Source organism: Loxodonta africana, chromosome 10 (assembly GCF_030014295.1).
Source record: "Loxodonta africana isolate mLoxAfr1 chromosome 10, mLoxAfr1.hap2, whole genome shotgun sequence".
In the NCBI taxonomy this organism is placed as follows: Eukaryota; Metazoa; Chordata; class Mammalia; order Proboscidea; family Elephantidae; genus Loxodonta; species Loxodonta africana.
In genome coordinates, this window is record NC_087351.1 from 117453057 (window position 1) to 117472409 (window position 19353).

The 19353-nt window shown below is 43.3% G+C and overlaps 1 protein-coding gene across 22 annotated transcripts in view; it reads left to right on the forward strand.

The window, feature by feature from the left end:
• KLC1 (kinesin light chain 1) overlaps positions 1-19353 on the forward strand; it is an 87269-nt gene that overhangs the window by 8170 nt on the left and 59746 nt on the right. For 21 of the 22 annotated variants that reach the window (XM_064293040.1, XM_010588859.2, XM_010588863.2 and 18 more), the window contains one exon: positions 18466-18727. In XM_064293040.1, the coding sequence (XP_064149110.1) occupies positions 18467-18727 (261 nt within the window). In that variant the 5' untranslated portion in view covers position 18466. Of the gene's footprint in view, positions 1-11729; positions 12636-18465; positions 18728-19353 lie in introns of those variants that run through there. The other variant, XM_010588858.3, reaches the window with a different exon arrangement.

Here is a 19353-nt window from a genome sequence, read left to right on the forward strand (position 1 = left end):
TTAAACACTCCCTGTGGTAATACAGACTACAGAGGGGAATGGACTTGTTATCCAAAGATGTCATGGTTTGGAAAAGGTTGAGACCCTGACTGGCTTTTGCTCAAATGGGAACCTTAACTCGGTATATAAGCTGAGGGCTGGGACCCCACCCCGAGGCACCCTCCTCTCTTCCTGCCCCAACCAGAACCAATCCAAACCTACCGAAAACTCAAGAGTGTAGTTTTGTTTCACCTATTTCCAAACAAGTTGTGTTCCTCTTTGAATTTTCACTATATAATTTTTGTTCTGAAATTTCAGAACCAAAAATATGTACATTTTCCTACAAACATTACCATTACTTTTGCTTTTTAGTCACAATATGTAATGTATGTGAAATTTCTAAATACATTGAAGAAGGCTTACAATTTTTTGTTATTTATCAAAAGGGGAGCATAGAAACGATGGTGATGGTTGAACAACATGATAAAAACTAAAAACCAAACTCATTGCTGTCGAGTCAATTCCAACTCATAGCAACCTTATAGGACAGAGTAGAACTGCCCCATAGGGCTTCCAGGGAGCACCTGATGGATTTGAACTGCCGACTTTTTGGTTAGCAGCTGAACTCTTAGAACAATGTGATAAATATAAGTAATGTCACTGCATTGCACATGTAAAAAACGTTGAAATGGCAAACGACTTGCTGCATGAATATCTACTACAATAAAAAGATTTTGCTAAAAAAAGCCAATACAAAGATAATAAGGGGAACGTAGGTTAAAAAGGTTGACAGATGGAGCTTTCCGTGATTTCTTGACAAAGTTAAAAATGATTAGGTCACAGAGTGAGTTTTTATGTTTTGTTTTCTTTGATTTGTATCATTTAATTTAAAAAACTTTGGGTATAGTTTATTGAGATATAATTCACAAGGTCGTGTAACCATCATTACTGTCCAATTTCAGAATATTTCCGTCATCCCAAAAAGAAACCCTGTACCCGTTAGCAGTCACTCCCCACCCTCCTACTTCCCCAGCTCTTGGCATCTGCTAACCTGCTTTGTCTCTGTTGGTTTGCCTACTCTATATATTTCAACAGGGCCAATAAGTGCCATCATGACAAACGGAAAATATTGATGTTGCCAGGGATTTAATTTTTATTTGGATCCACAGTCAATGTTCACGGAAGTAGCAGTCAGGAAATCAGATGTTATATTGCATTGGGCTAATCTGCAAAAGACCTCTTTAATGTGTTGTGAAGCAAAGATGTCACTTTGAGGACTAAGGTGCACCTGATTGAAGCTATGATATTTTCAGTCACCTCATATGCATGCGAAAGCTGGAGAGTGAATAAGAACAACTGAGAAAGAGTTGACGCCTTTGAATACGGTGTTGGTGAAGAATATTAAATATACCATGGACTGCTAGAAGAATGAACAAATCTGTCTTGGAAAAAGCACAGCCAGAATGCTCCTTGGTAGCGAGATGGTGAGACTTTGGACATGTTATCAGGAGGGACCAACCAGTCCTTGGAGAAAGGACATCATGCTTGGTAAAGTAGAGAGTCAACGAACAAAGAGAAGACCCTCAATGAAATGGATTTCACAGTTGCTGCAGCAGTGGGCTCAAATATAGCAACGATTGTGAGGATGGCACAGAACCTGGCAGTGTTTTGTTCTCTTGTACATAGGGTCACTATGAGTCAGAACCGACTCAACAGTACCTAACAACAATATTCAATTGTATGAATAGACCACATTTTCTTTATCCATTCATTAGTTGATGGATATTTGGGTTGTTTCTACTTTTCGCTGTAATGAATAATACCAAAACATTTGTGTACAAGTTTTGCATTTGTTCAGCATTTTATTTTTTGGAGCATTCATGTACAAGTTTTTATGTGAACATGTTTTCAGGTTTCTTGGGTATGTACTAGGAATGGAGTTGCTAGGTCATTCGTTTAATTTTGTATGTTTTGGCACTTGTATAACAATATACTGCAGCAATCAAGAAATCAAAAGATGCATTGTGTTGGGCAAATCTGCTGCAAAAGACCTCTTTAAAGTGTGCAAAAGCAAAGATGTCACCTTGAAGACTAAGGTGTGCTTGACCAAAGCCATGGTGTTTTCAGTCACCTCATATGCATGTGAAAGCTAGCTGATAAATAAAGAAGACTGAAGAAGAATTGTCTTCCTTGAACTATGACGTTGACGAAGAATATTGAATATACTATGGACTGCCAAAAGAATGAGCAGGCTGTCTTGGAAGAAGTATAGCCAGAATGCTCCTTAGAAGCATACGTTGGACATGCTGTCAGGATGGATCAGTCCCTGGAGAAGGACATCATGCTTGGTAAAGTAGAGGGTTAGGAAAAAAGAGGAAGATTCTCAACAAGATGGATTGACACAGTGGTTGCGACAGTGGGCTCAAGCATAACAACAGGGCGCAGGACCAGGCAGTGTTTTCATTCTCTTGTATGTAGTGTTGCTCTGAGTCGGAAGCGACTCGGCGGCACCCAACAACAACATACCCTGTAATCTTGAGTTCCAAGATCCTGAGTATTTATTTCCTTGAGTACAACATGGATTGTTGGCTCTTAGAGGCTTTGCTTGTTTCTCTACCTTTCCTCTGTGTCGGGGCCCCTCTGAGTCCAGTGCTCAGGAGAGCTGAGTGACTGGATGTGAGAACAGGAGGCTGAGGGTCGTGCTCCCTGGCTCAGCTCAGGTAGCTGTGTGTCTTGAAAAAACATCTAAAGCGTAGTGCTTTACCTTTGCAAGGTAACGACCTCTGTGATCTTCCCTCTATCTTATTCTCCCTTTTTTATGCTCCCCTCTAAGGAGCTCTGGTGGTGCATGGGTTATGCACTTGCTGTTAACTGAAAGGTTGGTGGTTCGAACCCACCAGCTGGTCCACGGAAGAAAGATGTGACAGTCTGCTCCAATAAGGATTACAGCCTTGGAAGCTCTGCAGGGCAGTTCTGCTCTGTCCTGTAGGGGTTGCTATGAGTTGGAATTGACTCGAGGACAACAGGTCTGCTCCCCTCCGCTGTGTTTATAGGAACTTTGTTTCATAGTTGAGAACTGCCCGATAATTCACATCTCTTTCTTTGTTCTTCTTGACTCTGTAAATCCAGACAGGTTGCTTTTTCTGCCATATTATGATTACTATTTTAAAAAATATTTTATTTGGAATTCTCCATTTTTAAGTTATTGTTTCTGTAGATCTAATTTTGATTTTTTGTCTTGGCATGAATTTTTTTCTTTTCCCCTTATTAGTATTTTTAATTGAAACGTAACTCACATCACATAAAACTCACCATTTTAGAGTGTGTAAGTCTGTGGTTTGTAGTCCAGTCACTGTGTGGTAGGAGCACCACCATCTGGGTCTACACCTCCCTTTGGGTGCTTGTTTCTGAGCTTTCTTTACCATTTCACGTGATAAAACCCGCAGCAGAGGGGCCGGAGAGGATGCCCTTCCTTTGCAGCTGTGCTTTCTTCTCGTTACTTTTTGAGGGGGGAAAGGTTGTGGTAACATTTCTCAGACTGTTGAAAGGCGCATAAAGAAACACCTCAAGTGTTAGGATTTGGAGGGGGAGAATAAAATAATTATATGAAGTAAAGAGATCTCGAGTCCTTCGATACCTGAAATGACAAAAATTCATACTCTCTAACTTTTCAAGGGTGCCTCTAGATCTTACCAGTTCTGGTATAAATTTTTTTTTTTCTAAGTATTCAGTGCTTCTATTTTTGTCTTGGTGTTAGCTTGGCCTATTTTTCTGATGGCAGAGTGTCAAATCCTTTTTATATTTGAAGGGTTAAGAAGCTCGTTTGTCTGTGGCTGTAGACTGCCCAGTTAGGTATTCTGTTTTCTTGGTGAACGTGCATGCAAGAATGTGAGTTTGTTAGCACAGCAGTGTGGCTACTGAATCAAAGACACCCAGGGCAGAGGGAGCCTGGGTCTGTTCGTGTCCTGTCATTACGGGTATGTGAGCTTAAGCCACTTAACTGTCTGTTTCCTCAGTTCTAAATGAGAAGTATAATGATAGTTGACTAAGGTATCTGCAGATTCGTTTTTGTTCTAATAAAACAGCACATATTTGAAAATGCAGAAACTAAAATGCAGGAGAAACGTACGTTCATAACGTACATGCTGCATGTATACTTGTTTTTAGTCAAAGTTGTACATGTACTTTGCATTCTTCGTATGTAGGTTTTTAAAAAATTAACTTAGATTTTCAGAAAAGTTGCAGACAGTGCAGAGAGAGCCTGCATGCCCCTATCCCGTTTCCCCAGTTGTTAACATCCTGTGTCACTAGGACACATTACTTTATTTGGATTTCACTTGTTTTTTCCTAGTGTCCTTTTTCTGTCCCAGGGTCCAATCCAGGATACCACATTACATTGAGCCATCATATCTCCTTAGGCTCCTCTTGCCTTCAACAGTTTCTTAGACTTCCTTGTCTTTGATGACAGTTTTCAGGAGTACTGATGGGGTAGTTTGAGGAGTACTGATCAGGTATTTTATAATTTGGGTTTGTCTGATGTCTTCTCATGATCAGATTGTGGTTATGAGTTTGTATGGGAACAACTACTGAGCCCAGATCATGGTCTGTAATGCCATTCTGCAATGAAAGGAACCAGGACTCCTTGGAGGAGTGGCTGATTCTAGGGCTGGGGCAGAAGCAGAGAAATGGCAGCAGTACCAGAACCAGGAGGCCAGTGTGAGACAGCCCTGAAGCCAACCCACGAAGCGAGAGAGCTAAGTGCTTTTGGCAGGCGGCTTCCTGGCAGAGTAGGGTTCCTCCAGGCACTTATTGGTACAGATAGGCTTGCTGACCCATGGAGCAAGAAAGCTGAGTGTCTTCCGGCTGAAGTTCACTGGTGGAGTGGGCTGCCTCCAGGCACTTACTGGTGGAGCTATAGAGCCTTGGAACATTTGCCCCAGCAAGAGGGACTGAGGCCCTGTCTTAGTCATCTAGTGCTGCTGTAACAAAAATACCACAAGTGGATGGCTTCAACAAACAAGTTTATTCTCTCACAGTCTAGTAGGCTAGGAGTCCAAATTCAGGGCGTCAGCTTCAGTGGAAGGCTTTCTCTGTCCACTCTGGAGGAAGGTCGTTGTTGTCAGTTTTCCCTTGGTCTAGGAGCTTCTCTGCACAGGAACGTCAGGTCCAAAGGATGTGCTCTGCTTCAGGCATTGCTTTTTTGGCGATATGAGGACCCCCACTCTCGACTTCCTTTCCTTTCCTTTTATCTCTTGTGAAATAAAAGGTGGTGCAGGCCACACCCCAGGGAAACTCCCATTACTTTCAATCAGGGATGTGACCTGAGCAAGGGTATTACATCTCACCCTAATCCTCTTCAGCATAACCCAATCGCTTCATTAACCACAGTCAGAGATTAGGATTTACATCATGTAGGAAAATTATATCAATCACAAAATAGAGGCCAGCCACACAGTATTGGGAATCATGGCCTAACCAAGTTGACACATAATTTTGGGGGACACAATTCAATTCATGACAGGCCCGAAGGGCCAAGAGGCCAAGAAACCTGGAAGCAGAAGCTGAAGAAACGAGGAACTCAGAAAGCTGAGCTACCTCAGTCTCAAAGGGTATGGCCACGACCTCTGGGGTCTTTAAGGGTGGAACCCTGGCCACTGGTGTTTCTAAGGGTGGAGGTATCACTCACACGGACTAGGATAACGGTGCCCCTAAAGCCGAGGGAGCAGAGTTGCTGTTCCAGTGGGCCTGGAAGGCGGAGCTGATACCCAGGGCCGAGGGGCCTCCATTCAGAATCTGGAGAATGGCCAATACCTAGAGTCTGGAGGGCAGGGCCATCGCGTAAATGGTCTCAGAGAACAGAGGATTATTTTCAAGCCTTGAGGGCTAATGTAATGTCTTCTGCTGACTTGTTTGGTGCCTGTTATGCCTCTTTCCCCTCCAGTTTCTCCCATTTGTAATGGAAATGTCTACCTTGTGCCTGTTCTACAGTGTATTTTGGAAGCAGATAAACTTGTGTTCTAGATTACACAGATGAGGAAGAATTTTTGGATTTTGGACTTGGAGTTGATTTAAGACTTTTGCTATGATGGAGTGAATGTGTTTTACATGTGGCAAGGACATGAATTTTTGGGGGCCAAAGGGTGGAATGTCATGGATTGAATTGTGTCCCCCAGAAATATGTGTATCAATTTGGCCAGGCCATGGTTCCCAGTATTGTGTGATTGTCTACCATTTTGTCACCTGATGTGATGTTCCTGTGTGTCGTAAGCCCTGTCTCTCTGATGCTGATGAGATGGAGTTAGCGGCAGTTACGTTAATGAGGCGGGACTCAATCTGTAAGATTGGATTGTGTCTTGAGCCAGTAATCTCTTTTGAGATATTAAAGAAGTGAGCAAAGAGATTTGAGGACCTCATACGACCAGTAAACAAGAGGCTTTGGCCCCCAGGGTCCCTGTACGGAGAAGCTCCTCGACAAGGGGAAGGTTGATGACAAGAACCTTCCTCCAGAGCTGACTGAGAAAGAAAGCTCTCCCCTAGAGCTGAGGCCCTGAATTCAGACTTGTAGCCTCCCAGACTGTGAGAGAATAAACTTCTGTTTGTTGAAGCCGCCGCGTGTGGTCTTTCTGTTACAGCGGCACTGGATGACAAAGACAAGCATCTGCCTAAGGTTGTACAGACTTGTCCACTTAGTTTGTCAGCTTGCATCGTCTCTGGGCAGGAGTTAATTGTAACTCCGCAGGCTTTGTCTTCTAAGCGCTGACTAGCACATTATTGAGTAAGTAAAGTGCTCGCTTTTGTCAGGAAGACTAGTAGAAGGAAGAGAAGCACTGCTCCTTTGAAAGAAAGAGCGGACAGGGCTGTGAGTGCTGACAGTGACAAGGGTGTGTAGTAATGCTGCCGTGTTTCCTTATAGTTTGCCTTCCATGTTATGTAAAACAACGTGAGTGATTTTTTTTTGTTCTAGAGTTAAGCTAGTAATTAAGGTAGACATCTAGTGTGTAGTCAGAGTTATTTTCTGTTTCACATGTTCTGTTGCTTTACCTCTGCTTGGATTACTTCAGAGTAGAGCCAGAGCTGCGGAGTATGTGAATTTATATTTTTACCTCATGTTTTTCTCTCTCCCAGATAGTGGAACGTTAGTTGTATTTATGCATAGTAGGTATTATTGCTAACCATCCCTTTTCAGTTACTGTAAAGGCACAAAACCTTACCTGTCAGAGAGGATGTCGAAGAATTCGTAATACTGGTAGGGCTGGTGTGGTGACCCTGCCTGAACTCATGTGTGGGTGTTGAAGGTATTTAGTTACCTTCTTTCTTAATCAAGAGCCTTTTCTCCTCTGGTTTCTTGTGTCAGCACGTGAGCCCTCCTCGCTCTGTCCTGTTGCTGAAGTGTGTAAGAGCATGTCTGTTTTCATGGTTTCTCAGATGGTGTTGCAAAACGTCAGAGTTACTTTTTTTCTGGGTTACAAAATGTTACAGGCAAGATTTAATCAAGAGTCCAGATGTGGCAACGAGATAAGATGGGCTCTCCTCAGCTTCTAGTTCGTGTCTTCACGGTGTCATCCTGTGAATGACTTAGTGAAGGATCCTTGGAGATCAGACTCTTGGGCATTAAAAAATGCATATCAAAATTGTGGTGCTACCAAATGAAAATCACAGACACTGTGAGTCACTGTCTAAAATGATGGAAACAAACAGAGTCCTACAGTTAAATAGAATAAAAGAGCTCTAAGATGATTTTGTCCTCACTGTTTTAGGCGGTGGCCCCCATAGCCTGTAGACTCAGTACACAATCTGTTGGAGGCTTAACTGCGGAGATTTGAAGCCAATATGCCACTGTCTTTTTACCTGTGGAGCAGCGACTTCAGAGGCTTGACCCTAAGGAGGGCTTCTCCTGTCTTAGGGGCTAATTCAGATGCTAGATTCATCAGATCCTACACTGGAGAGTTTGCATTCAGATAGTTTGCTTTCAGAGAGCAAATAATGGGACTTTAAAAAGTTCTTTTCTTTTTTGGAAATGAAGGCATGATGTTGGTAAATAAAAATTTGCTGTGGTCAATTAGAACAGCCTGGGACCAGATACTTTCTGTGTCACCTGGAACGGGGTGGGGGTGTGGAGGGAGTATTTTTGGGCCTGTATCACATTACAGGAAAGGTGAGTATTGTTCCCACCTGACATACAGGGGGATTGAGGCTGCGAGAGGTTCCCTGATATCGAGAGGGAGGAAAGGGATTACGGGTTCAGGTATGGCTGGCTCTAGGCTCCTCCATCCATTCACATGTACTTACTGTGCCTAGTTCACCCCAGGGCTTACACTGCATCAGAGTTGGAAAAAGATTTAACAGCGTGATTTATAGGCTGACAAAGTGTAATGTTGGAGTCAGTTCAGGCTCTCAGCCACTTTGATTTTTCAGAAATCCGTGTAACCCGCACGTCGAGCTGAGAACCTGTGTGCCTCTGAACCCTGCTATGAAAGGGCCGCCAGGTAGCACTCTGTCAGAGATGGATTTAGTTTCTACATCAGACTTTAGAGTTTCTATTTTTAGTAAATGTTCTCAGCCTTTTACAGTTTTCAGTGTTGCTTTTTATTTTAGAACACTCTTTATCTTTACCTATATTCATACAGACCATCACCTTTATTTTTTTGTAGTTCGTGTGTGTGTGTGTTTACATTTAATTCTTTAATCTGGAATTTTTTTTAGCATATAGTTGAGGGTAGGAGTCTAACTATATTATTATTTTTTTTTTCCAAATAGCTTGTTGCCTTAACACTTTATCACATACCCACCTTTGGTTATCATGTTGTAGTCCAGAAGTTAGGAGAGATACCAGATGTTACAAATGTCCAACCACTGCCTGCCTGCCTTTCTGAAGCAGTGACACACATTTACACCATGGTGCCTCGAAGGAGACGTGGAACCCGCTGTGACCGAGGAGTCCCCGAGGGTGGTGTGAAGTATAAGCATGGGAAATAGATTTGGAGAGCCCTGTGTCTGCAATACTGTATTTCAAATGTTATCATAGGAATGAGGAAGTAAGGAGCCCAGGTGGTGCAGTGGTTAAGTGCTCGGCTGCTAACCGAAAGGTTGGTGGTTCGAACCCACCAGTCGCTCTGTGGGAGAAAGATGTGGCGGTCTGCTCCTCTTAAAGATTACAGTCTTGGAAACCCTGTGGGGCAGTTCTCTGTCCTGGAGGGTTACTGTGTGTCGGGGTTGACTCAGTGGCAATGGGCAGTAAACGTATTTTATGGCTTTTCTAGAGGGAAGATGTTGGCTCAATGGACAGAAGTTACAAGGAGACAGGTTCGACTGCAAAAGCAAACAGCAAAAGGAATAACTTTCTAACTAAACACTAAGCATTCTAACCAGAAACAGACTGTCTTGCAGAGTAGTGAGTTCACTGCTATAAGGAAGTGTGTTCATGTGGAAATTGAATGGTAATCTTCAGGGATGTCCTGGTTGGGGAGTGAACTGCTTACTGAGCTGCTGTGTGTCTGTCAGTCACTGTGCTAAGGTCTCACATGGGCTCTTTGGCGGAGCACAGCTCACGAGGTCACTCTGTTAATCACAACTTGAGGCCTTAGGGACTCCCCCGAGCTACAGTGAGGAACTACAGTGATGGCAACGGAGGAGCCAGGCTGTGGGGTCACAGCCCACACCTCCATGGTACCTGGTGCTTCATTTCTCAAGAGAGCTAAGTGCCCCCCCAGAACAGTTGGGCTCTGATGAATTTTAAGAGTAAGTTTCAGGAGATGGCCGTAAGTCCCCCACCCCTCCAGCATCTAGGTAACATGTATTCATCATTTTTTTTTTGAATATATTTTCTTTAATTGTACTTTAGATGCGGGTTTACAGACCAAACTAGTTTCTTATTAAAGAATTAATACACATACTGTTTTGTGGCATTGGTTACCAACCACATGACATGATATGTCAGCACTCTCCCTTCTTGACCTTGGGTTCCCCATTACCAGCTTTCCTGTCCCCTCCTGCCTTCTAGTCCTTGCCATTGGGCTGATGTGCCCCTTTAGTCTCGTTTTGTTTTACGGGCCTGTCTAATCTTTGGCTGAAGGGTGAACCTTAGGAGTGACTTCATTACTGAGCTAAAAGGGTGTCCGGGGGCCGTACTCTCAGGGTTTCTCCAGTCTCTATCAGGCCAGTAAATCTGGTCTTTTTTTGTGAGTTTGAGTTTTGTTCTACGTTTTTCTCCAGTTCTGTCTGGGACGCTATATTGTGGTCCCGGTCAGAGCAGTTGGTGATGGTAGCCGGACACCATCTAGTTATACTGGACTCAGTCTGGTGGAGGCCGTGGTAGTTGTGGTCCAGGAGTCCTTTGTACTAATCTTTTCCTTGTGTCTTTGGTTTTCTTTATTCTCCCTTAAGGGCTCCAGCTGGGGTTGGACCAGTGGAGTATCCTAGATGGTTGCTCACAAGCTTCTAAGACTGCAGGTGCATACATTACTCTTATCTGTTGTTAAAGTCTTTACAAGTTGCAGAAAGCACGTAGCGCACTGTCACCAATCTATCTATTCCTTAAAGAATTAAAATTGAATTTCTTTCAATGTATTTACTTATCCAGACTTTTTACTGAATTCGATCCAGTTGTCCCCTCAATTTTGTTTTGATTTTCTTTCCTGTACATAAGCCCTGCTTTTATGGTTTTCCTACCCCTGTTAAAACCGTCTGTCCTTTTTTATTATTTGATGTAAAACAGAAGTGCCACACTTGCCACTTCTCAGCCAGCTCTGTGGCCTGTGGAGGTGTGGCACTGACCACCTTTAACTAGACAGGCTGCAGTCTCTGTAGACAGAACTTACTGCCTGTGTGGCCACGCCCCAAACCAAAAAAGACCAAACCTGTTGCCGTTCAGTTGATTCCAACTCATAGTCACCTGTAGGACAGAGTAGAACTGCCCCATAGGGTTTCCAAGGAGTGGCTAGAGGATTCAAACTGTCAACCTTTTGGTTAGCAGCTGAGCTCTTAACTACTGTGCTACCACAGCTCCGGATGAGCCCCAAGGGACTATATTTTGCAAGTGATGAGGTTGCTGTCCTTGCTTATTAGGTCTAGAGACTTTTTTTTTTTGCATCCCCAGGGTTTCATGCTGCTGGAAATGACCGAGAAGCTGTTAGCTGGGCTTTGGCTGTTGGGCTTTGCAGCACAGGGTGGGGAGTAAGCGCAGGATACCTTGGGTTGATCATACCTGGGTTTACCTCTCACGCCTCCTGTCCTAAGGCCTTTGTCCTCACACCAGGCTCTTGCCATCAGGAGGCCTGGCCACTACCCTAGCCTCGTGCTGGCCTCCCTCACCTTCACCCTGCTGCCCGGACCGTGTGCTCCGGCGGCTCCTGGCTGGCAGTGCCCTTTTTGTCCCCATCTTGAGGAGATGTGTTCATTCGATAAAACTGGCTTAGCCCTGGTGGCATTTCCTGTATGCTGGCCCTCCCTCTCCAGCCAGGTGACCAAGGTCCCTGCGTCCCCCTCCCCTGTCTCCCACCCTGCAGTGCTGTCATTGGGTCCTTAGCTTTCTGAGCACTTGTTTGCTTAGGTCCTCCTCCCCTGCTGGGCTGCATGTCTCTGTGGGCAAAGTCCTAGTCAGTGTGTGAAGCCCAGGGTCTGGCTCAGAGTAAGTTTTAGTACAACGTTTGTACCATTTAGATTGGGAAAAAATAAGAAAGCTACAAAATTTATTTCCATTGCATCACTTGGAAATAATGTATCAATAATTTTGCTGCCAAGAATGGAGAAAGAAGCCTTCATTCTTATTTTCTTCCTTTTCTCTAGAGACACCAGTCCAGGGGGCATCTCCCTGCCCTCCTGGGAACGTTAGGAGATGTTCAGACCAGCGCGTCAGTCTGGGGGAGTTGAGTCCTGCCCACTGGAAGACGGTCCTGAGTGGTTTCACTCGCTCATTCAGCACATGCTTCCTTTGCATCTGTGGTGTGTGGCTGGGGTGTTGTGGCGCACAGGACAGTGAGGCCGCTGTTCTGTGGAGCTTGCAGTGGGGTTGCAGACCCATCTACTAAACGGATGCATAAGAAATACAATAATCGATGCGTGCTCTTGGCTTGGGGCGTTGGCTCTGTCCGTCTGTTTTCTGGGGTCTCTGTTAGTGATAGGTGGACTTCTGAATAGTCCTCCAGACAACTTCTACGTTTCAAAGGAATTTAGTTTCCATAAATAGTACCGAAAAACACCCTTTGCCATCGAGTGAATTCCGACTCATAGTGACCCTATAGGACAGAGTAGAACTGCCCCATAGAGTTTCCAAGGAGCGCCTGGTGGATTCGAACTGCCAGCCTTTTAGCAGCTGTAGCACTTCAGCACTATGGCACCAGGGTTTCCTTAGACTTCATAGTGTGTAAAAAATCATTCTCCAGTGTGAAATTAGTGATACTGGGACAACATGACCCCCGTTGACTCTACCTTTACTCCCCAGTCCCTGCAGTGTGAAGGTCTGTGTCCACTGCTTGGACTCTTCTCCCATCGTCGCCCAGCCATCTCTCAGTCCATCCATTCCACAAATTGTGTACCTGGGTCACGAATGTTCCAGGTCTGTGGACTCGTGGTATGCTAGATGAAGTCCTTACCTTTTTTAATGGAGCATATATTAAAAGGGACGGAAACAGAATACATGAAAACAAGTGACGTAACAGGTAAGATGATGGTGGTAAGTGCAGTGAAGGAGTAACTGACGTGCAGTCTGACTTCTCTGTCATCTTTCAGGCGTTCTGAATGATTACTGTTCGTGACTTAAAGAAAAAACAAAATTATGGAAAATTTTAAACGTGTACAAAACTAGAGAGGGTAGTCGGACAGACAGTCGCCTGGTTTCAGCAGTCATCAATATTTGGCTGATCTAGTTTTCTGCATGTCTGCCCTCTGCCCTGTCCCTCTTGTCCTAAAAGACTGTAATAGTTTAAAGCCAATCCCGGCCCCCATATTACTTCGCCCTGGTGACCTCTCCGCCAGTCTAACCCAACTGGCATTTTTAGTCCTCATCCTCATATCTTTTTTTTTTTTTTTTGTCTCTTTTTAAAAATAGTCTGAATTTATTTGCAACTTAATCTGAGAATAATAGATATTATTGTGATATTTTGTTTTCCTATCCAATAACATAATATGCTCTTTTGTTTAGGTAAATGTTTTATATCTCTCGTGAGTTCTGTAGTTTTTTAAAAAATAAAGGTCTGTATATTTTGTTTTAGTCTTGTTCCTTGGTATTTCTTTTTTTTTTTTTAATTATGGTAAAAATATATATATATAACAGAATATTTTCCATTTCAGTATTTTTTATACGTACAATTAATTAACATTAATTATTTTCGTCATGTTGTCTGTCAGGTTGTCGTACTGTCATGGCTTATGTGTTGCTGTGATGCTGGAGGCTGTGCCACCAGTACTGCAAATACCAGCAGGGTCACCCTTGGTAGATAGGTTTCAGCTGAGCGTCTAAACTAAGAGAGACTAGGAAGAAGGACCTGGCGGTCTATTTCTCAAAAAATTAGCCAGCAGAATCCTTACGAATAGCAGTAGAATATCATCTGATATAGTGCCGGAAGATGAGTCCCTCAGGTTGGAAGGCATTCAAAATACATCTGGGGTGGAGCTGCCTCCTCAAATTAGAGTTGACCTTAGTGACGTGGATGGAGTCAAGCTCTCGGGACCTTCATTTGCTGATGTGGCATGACCCAAAATGAGAGGAAACAGCTGCAGACATCCATTAATGATTGGAATGTGAAATGTATGAAGTATGAATCTAGGAAAATTGGAAGCTGTCTGAAATGAAATGGAATGCATAAACATTGACATCCTAGGCATTACTGAGATGAAATGGACTGATATTGGCAATTTTGAATCGGACAGTCATATGGTCTGCTATGCCGGGAATGAAAAATTGAAGACGATGGTATTGCATTCATCGTCAAAAAGAGCATTTCAAGATCTATTTTGAAGTACAGCCCTGTTGGTGATAGGATAATATTTCATATGCCTACAAGGAAGACCAACTAATATGACTATTATTCAAATTTACTCACCAACCACTAATGCCAAAGATGAGGAAATCGAAGATTTTTTACTAACTTCTGCAGTCTGAAATGGATGGAACATGGAATCAAGATGCGTTGATGATTACTGGTGATTGGAATGTGAAAGTTGGAAATGAAAAAGAAGGAACATTAGTTGGAAAATATGACCTTGGTGATAGAAATGATGCTGGAGATCGAATGACAGAATTTTACAAGACCAAAGAATTTTGCAAATACTTTTTTCACCAACATAAATGGCAACTGTATACATGGACCTTGCCAGTTGAAATACACAGGAATCATATTGACTAAAAAAAAAAAAAAAAAAATTGACTACCTCTGTGGAAATGGACGATGGAAAAGCTCAATATCATCAGTTAGAACACGGCCGGGGCCGACTGTGGATCAGACCATCAGTTGCTCATATGCGAGTTCAAGTTGAAGAAAATTAGAACAAGTCCATGAGAGCCAAAGTAAGACCTTGAATATATCCCACCTGAATTTAGAGACCATGTCAAGAATAGATTTGACTCATTAAACACTAATGTGACTGGAGACCAAATGAGTTGTGGAATGACATCAAGGACATCATTCATGAAGAAAGCAAGAGGTCATTAAAAAGACAGGAAAGAAAGAAAAGGCCAAAGTGGATGTCAGAAGAAACTCTGAAACTTGCTATTGAACATCATGTAAAGTAAAAGGAAGAAATGAAGGAAAAGAGCTGAACAGAAGATTTCAAAGGGTGGCTCTAGAAGACAGAAAAAAAAAAGTATTATAATGAAACTTGTGAAAACCTGGAGATTGAAAACCAAAAGGGAAGAACCCCCCTGGCATTTCTCAAGCTGAAAGAATTGAAGAGAAAATTTAAGCCTCGAGTCGCAACTTTGAAGGATTCTACGGAGAAAATATTAAATGATGCAGGAAGCATTAAAAGAAGGTGGAAGTATACAGAATCACTGTACCAGAAAGAATGGTTGACATTTGTCATTTCAGAAGGTAGCATATGATCAAGAACTGATGGTGCTGAAGGAAGAAGCCCGAGCTGCACTGAAGACGCTGGTGACAAACAAGACTCCGGGATTTGACGGAACACCAAGTTGAGATGTTTCAACAGACGGATGCAGCCCTGGAAGTGCTCACTCATCTGTGTCAAGAAATTTAGAAGACAGCTACCTGGTCAACAGACTGGAAGAGATCCATATTTGTGCCCATTCCGAAGAAAGGTGACCCAACGAAGTGTGGAAATTACTGAACAATATCATTAACATCACAGGCAAGTAAGAGTTTGCTGAAGATCATTCAGAAAAGGCTGCAACAGTGCACTGACAGGGAACTGCCAGAAATTCAAGCCAGATTCAGAAGAGGACGTGAAACCAGACATCATTGCTCATGTCAGTTGGATCTTGAGTGAAGGCAGAGAATACCAGAAAGATGTTTACCTGTGTTTTATTGACTGTGCAAAGGCATTTGACTGTGAATCATAACAAATTATGGATAACATTGTGAAGAATGAGAATTCTTGAACACTTAACTGTGCTCATGCAGAACCTGTACATAGACCACAAGGCAGTCATTTGAACAGAACAAGGGAATACTGTGTGGTTTAAAGTCAGGAAAGGTGTGTGTGAGGATTATATCCTTTCGTCATACTTGTTCAACTTGTACGCTGAGCAAATGATCCAAGAAGCTGCACTATGTGAAGAAGAGTATGGCATCAGGATTGGAGGAAGACTCAGTAACAACTGCAATATGGAAATGATACAGCCTTGCTTGCCGAAAGTGAGGAGGACTTGAGGCACTTACCTTTAAACAAAGACTACAGCCTTTAGTATAGATTATTCCTTAACACGAAACTCCCCTGCCCCCCCCCAAAAAAAAACCCGTTGCCATCGAGTTGATTCTGATCCATAGCAACCCTATCCAACAGAATAGAACTGCCCCATAAGGTTTCCAAGGAATGGCTTGTGGGTTTGAACTGCCGAACCTTTGGTTAGCAGCCTGAGCTCTTAACCACTGTGCCACCAGGGCTCCACCTTAACATAAAGAAAACAAAAATTCTCACAGCTGGACCAATAAATGATATGATAAATGGAGAAAAGATTAAACTTGTCAAGGGTTTCACTTTACTTGGATCCACAATCAACACCCATGGAAGCAGCAGTGAAGAAATTGAACGATGCACTGCATTGGACAAATCTGCTGCAAAAGACCTCTTTAAAAGTGTTAAAAAGCAAAGATACCGCTTTGAGGACTAAGGTGCAGCTGACCCAATCCTGTGGTGTTTTCACTTGCCTCATATGCGTGTGAAAACTGGGCAGTTAATAAAGAAGACCAAAGAAGAGCTGACGCCTTTGAATTGTGGTGTTGGTGAAGAATATTGAATATACCGTGGACTGCCAGAAGAAGAAACAAATCTGTCTTGGGAGAAGTACAGCTGTAGTGTTCCTTGGAAGCAAGGATGGTGAGACGTTGTCTCATGTACTTTGAGCATGTTGTCAGGAGGGACCAGTCTCTGGAGAACGACATCATGCTTGGTAAAATAGAGGGTCGGTGAAAAAATAGAAGATCCTCGATAAGATGGGTTGATTGGCACAGTGGGTTCAACAGTGGGCTCAAGTGTAACAGTAATTGTGAGAATGGTGCAGGACCGGGTAGTGTTTTATTCTGTTGTACATAGCGTTGCTGTGAGTCGGAACCGACTCAACAGCCCCTAACTGCAACATCGTGGTACACAATCATCACCAGTATCTGTTTCAATTTCTGTGCCCCCTAGACAGTGACGCCCCCTGCCCCCTTCCCACCCCTGGGAACCATTAATAAACTGTGGTTTCTATACATTTGCCAGATTCTAGATATATGTGAAGGTAGAATCATATGGTGTTTGTCCTTTTGTGACTGCCTGACTTCAGTACATGTTTCGAAGGTTCATCCGTGTTGTAGCATGTATCGGACTTCATTTCCCTTTATGGCTGAGTAATTAATGCCCAGTTGTATACAGGTACCACATTTTGTTTATCTGTCGATGGAAGTTTGGGTGCTTCTGCCTTTTGGCTGTTGTGAATAATGCCACAATCAGCATTGGTGTACATGGATTTGTTTGTATCCCTTACCCTCTTTTTTTGCGTGTGTGCCTAGGGGTGGAATTTCCGGGTCATATGGTAGGAACCTTCTTTGGTCTTTACAGTCTGGCTCAGCCCTGGTCCCGTCACGGTCCTAGCGTGCCTCACACTGGCCTGGTGTAGTTCTGCTGCCGCTTCTGTTGCTCCCTTGTTCTGTTGTTTTTTCCTTCATTCTTGAGGCTGTATGGCCACTTTTCAAGACTGCTTCTGGTTAAATAGGTTACCAAGAGTTTCATGTCCCTTCTGCATTTCTTAAAAAAAAAAATTTTTTTTTTGATTGTACTTTAGATAAAGGTTTGTAGAGCAAACTAGTTAGTTTCTCATGGAACAGTGTGCGTATTGTTTTGCGATACTGGTTGCCAACCCCGTGACGTGCCGACACCTTCCCCTTCTTGACCTTGGGTTCCCTGTTACTAGCTTTTCTGTTCTCTCCTGCCTTTTGGTCCTTGCCCCTGGCTGGTGTGCCTGTTTAGTCTTGGTTTAGTTTTTTGGGCCTTAATCTTTGGCTGAAGGGTGAGCCCTGGGAATGACTTCATTACTTAACTGTAAGGATGTCCGGGGGCCATACTCTCAGGATTTCTCCAGTCTCTATTAGGCCAGTAAGTCTGGTCTTTTTTTTTTTTTTTTTGAGTTGAGTTTTATTCTACATATTTCTTTCTGGCTTTGTGTGGGGTCCACTATTGTGATCCGTGTCAGAGCAGTGGGTGCTGGTAGCCGGGCACCATCTAGTTGTGCTGGACTCAGCCTGATGGAGGCCGTGGTACTTGTGGTCCATTAGTCCTTTGGACTCTTTCCTTTGTGTGTTTGGTTTCCTTCGTTCTCCCTTGCTCCAGCCGGGGTGAGACCAGTGCTGTATCTTAGATGGCCACTCACAAGCTTTTAAGTCCCCAGATGCTACTCACCAAAGGAGAATGTGGAACATTTTCTTTATAAACTATGTTATGCCAGTTGAGCTAGATGTTCCCCGAGACTATGGTCTGTATTTCTTTAAGGAAAAAGAAAAGAGCATGCAAACATTCAGAGAAATTTTTGTTCACTGAGGCAGTTTTTTGGAAATGCCATTGGATGTTTTACTACTTGGCATTAGTTTCCATTGCCGTCATCTCACCCATCAAAAAGAATCCAGACGTAAGCCAGAAAAGTAATTAAATTGGTCTGGAAACATAGGAACTATGTAAAAGATAGTATTTCAAGGTAATAAATGACAAACATTTATTTATTATCCACCTCTAAAAATGTTCGCTTAAAAATATTCACACAGGGAGACTTTATTAAAGATCTAACAGAGATTAAACCTGTGATAGGATGTGTAATTTTTCTTCCTTTTTCCATTATAGAATGTATGACAACATGTCCACAATGGTGTACATAAAGGAAGACAAGCTGGAGAAGCTGACGCAGGATGAAATTATTTCTAAGACAAAGCAAGTAATTCAGGGGCTGGAGGCTCTGAAGAATGAGCATAATTCCATTTTACAAAGTTTACTTGAGACGCTGAAGTGTTTGAAGAAAGATGATGAAAGTAACCTGGTGGAAGAAAAATCCAACATGATCCGGAAGTCACTGGAAATGCTGGAGCTTGGTCTGAGCGAGGCGCAGGTATAGATGGGAACCGCATGGGTGTAGACAGGAAAGGCACAGGCGTAGAGGAGAATGGCTTGGGTACGAGCCTCAGCTTGACCATTTGGAAAAATGGAGGCAAGATTCGAAAGGTGCATTGTAACTTAAGTACAGGAAGATACTTGGAGAATAGCAGAGATCAACTCAGATGTGGGTTGTGTATGTTATATAAATGATTATAGATGTGTACATATCTGAACTTTAAGACATTTAGAGTCAAAGTTCAGGAAACCTTGTGTACCGTTTAGGATTTAATTTGGCTGTATGTATCAAAAATAGAAACAGTGGCTTAAGCAACATAAATGGGCGTAAAGCAAGTACTGAGGTAGGCTGTCCCACAAGGTGTGGTGGCAGCAGGGTCATTAGGCTCCCTGCACCCTGCTGCGCCACACTCTGGCAGGCAGCCTGAGACAGGTGAATTCCAGGTGGGGAGGGACCAGGAAGAGTGCTGCCTCCATGTGAGGTTCCTTCCTGGAAGTTGTGCACAAGACTGCGCTAAATCTCATTGGCTGAGCTTGGTGACATGGCTACAGCGAGCTGGGAGGGGCTGGGAATGCTGCCTTCCCCTCTTAGAGTTCCAGGTTCTTCTAAGGGCGAAGGGGAAA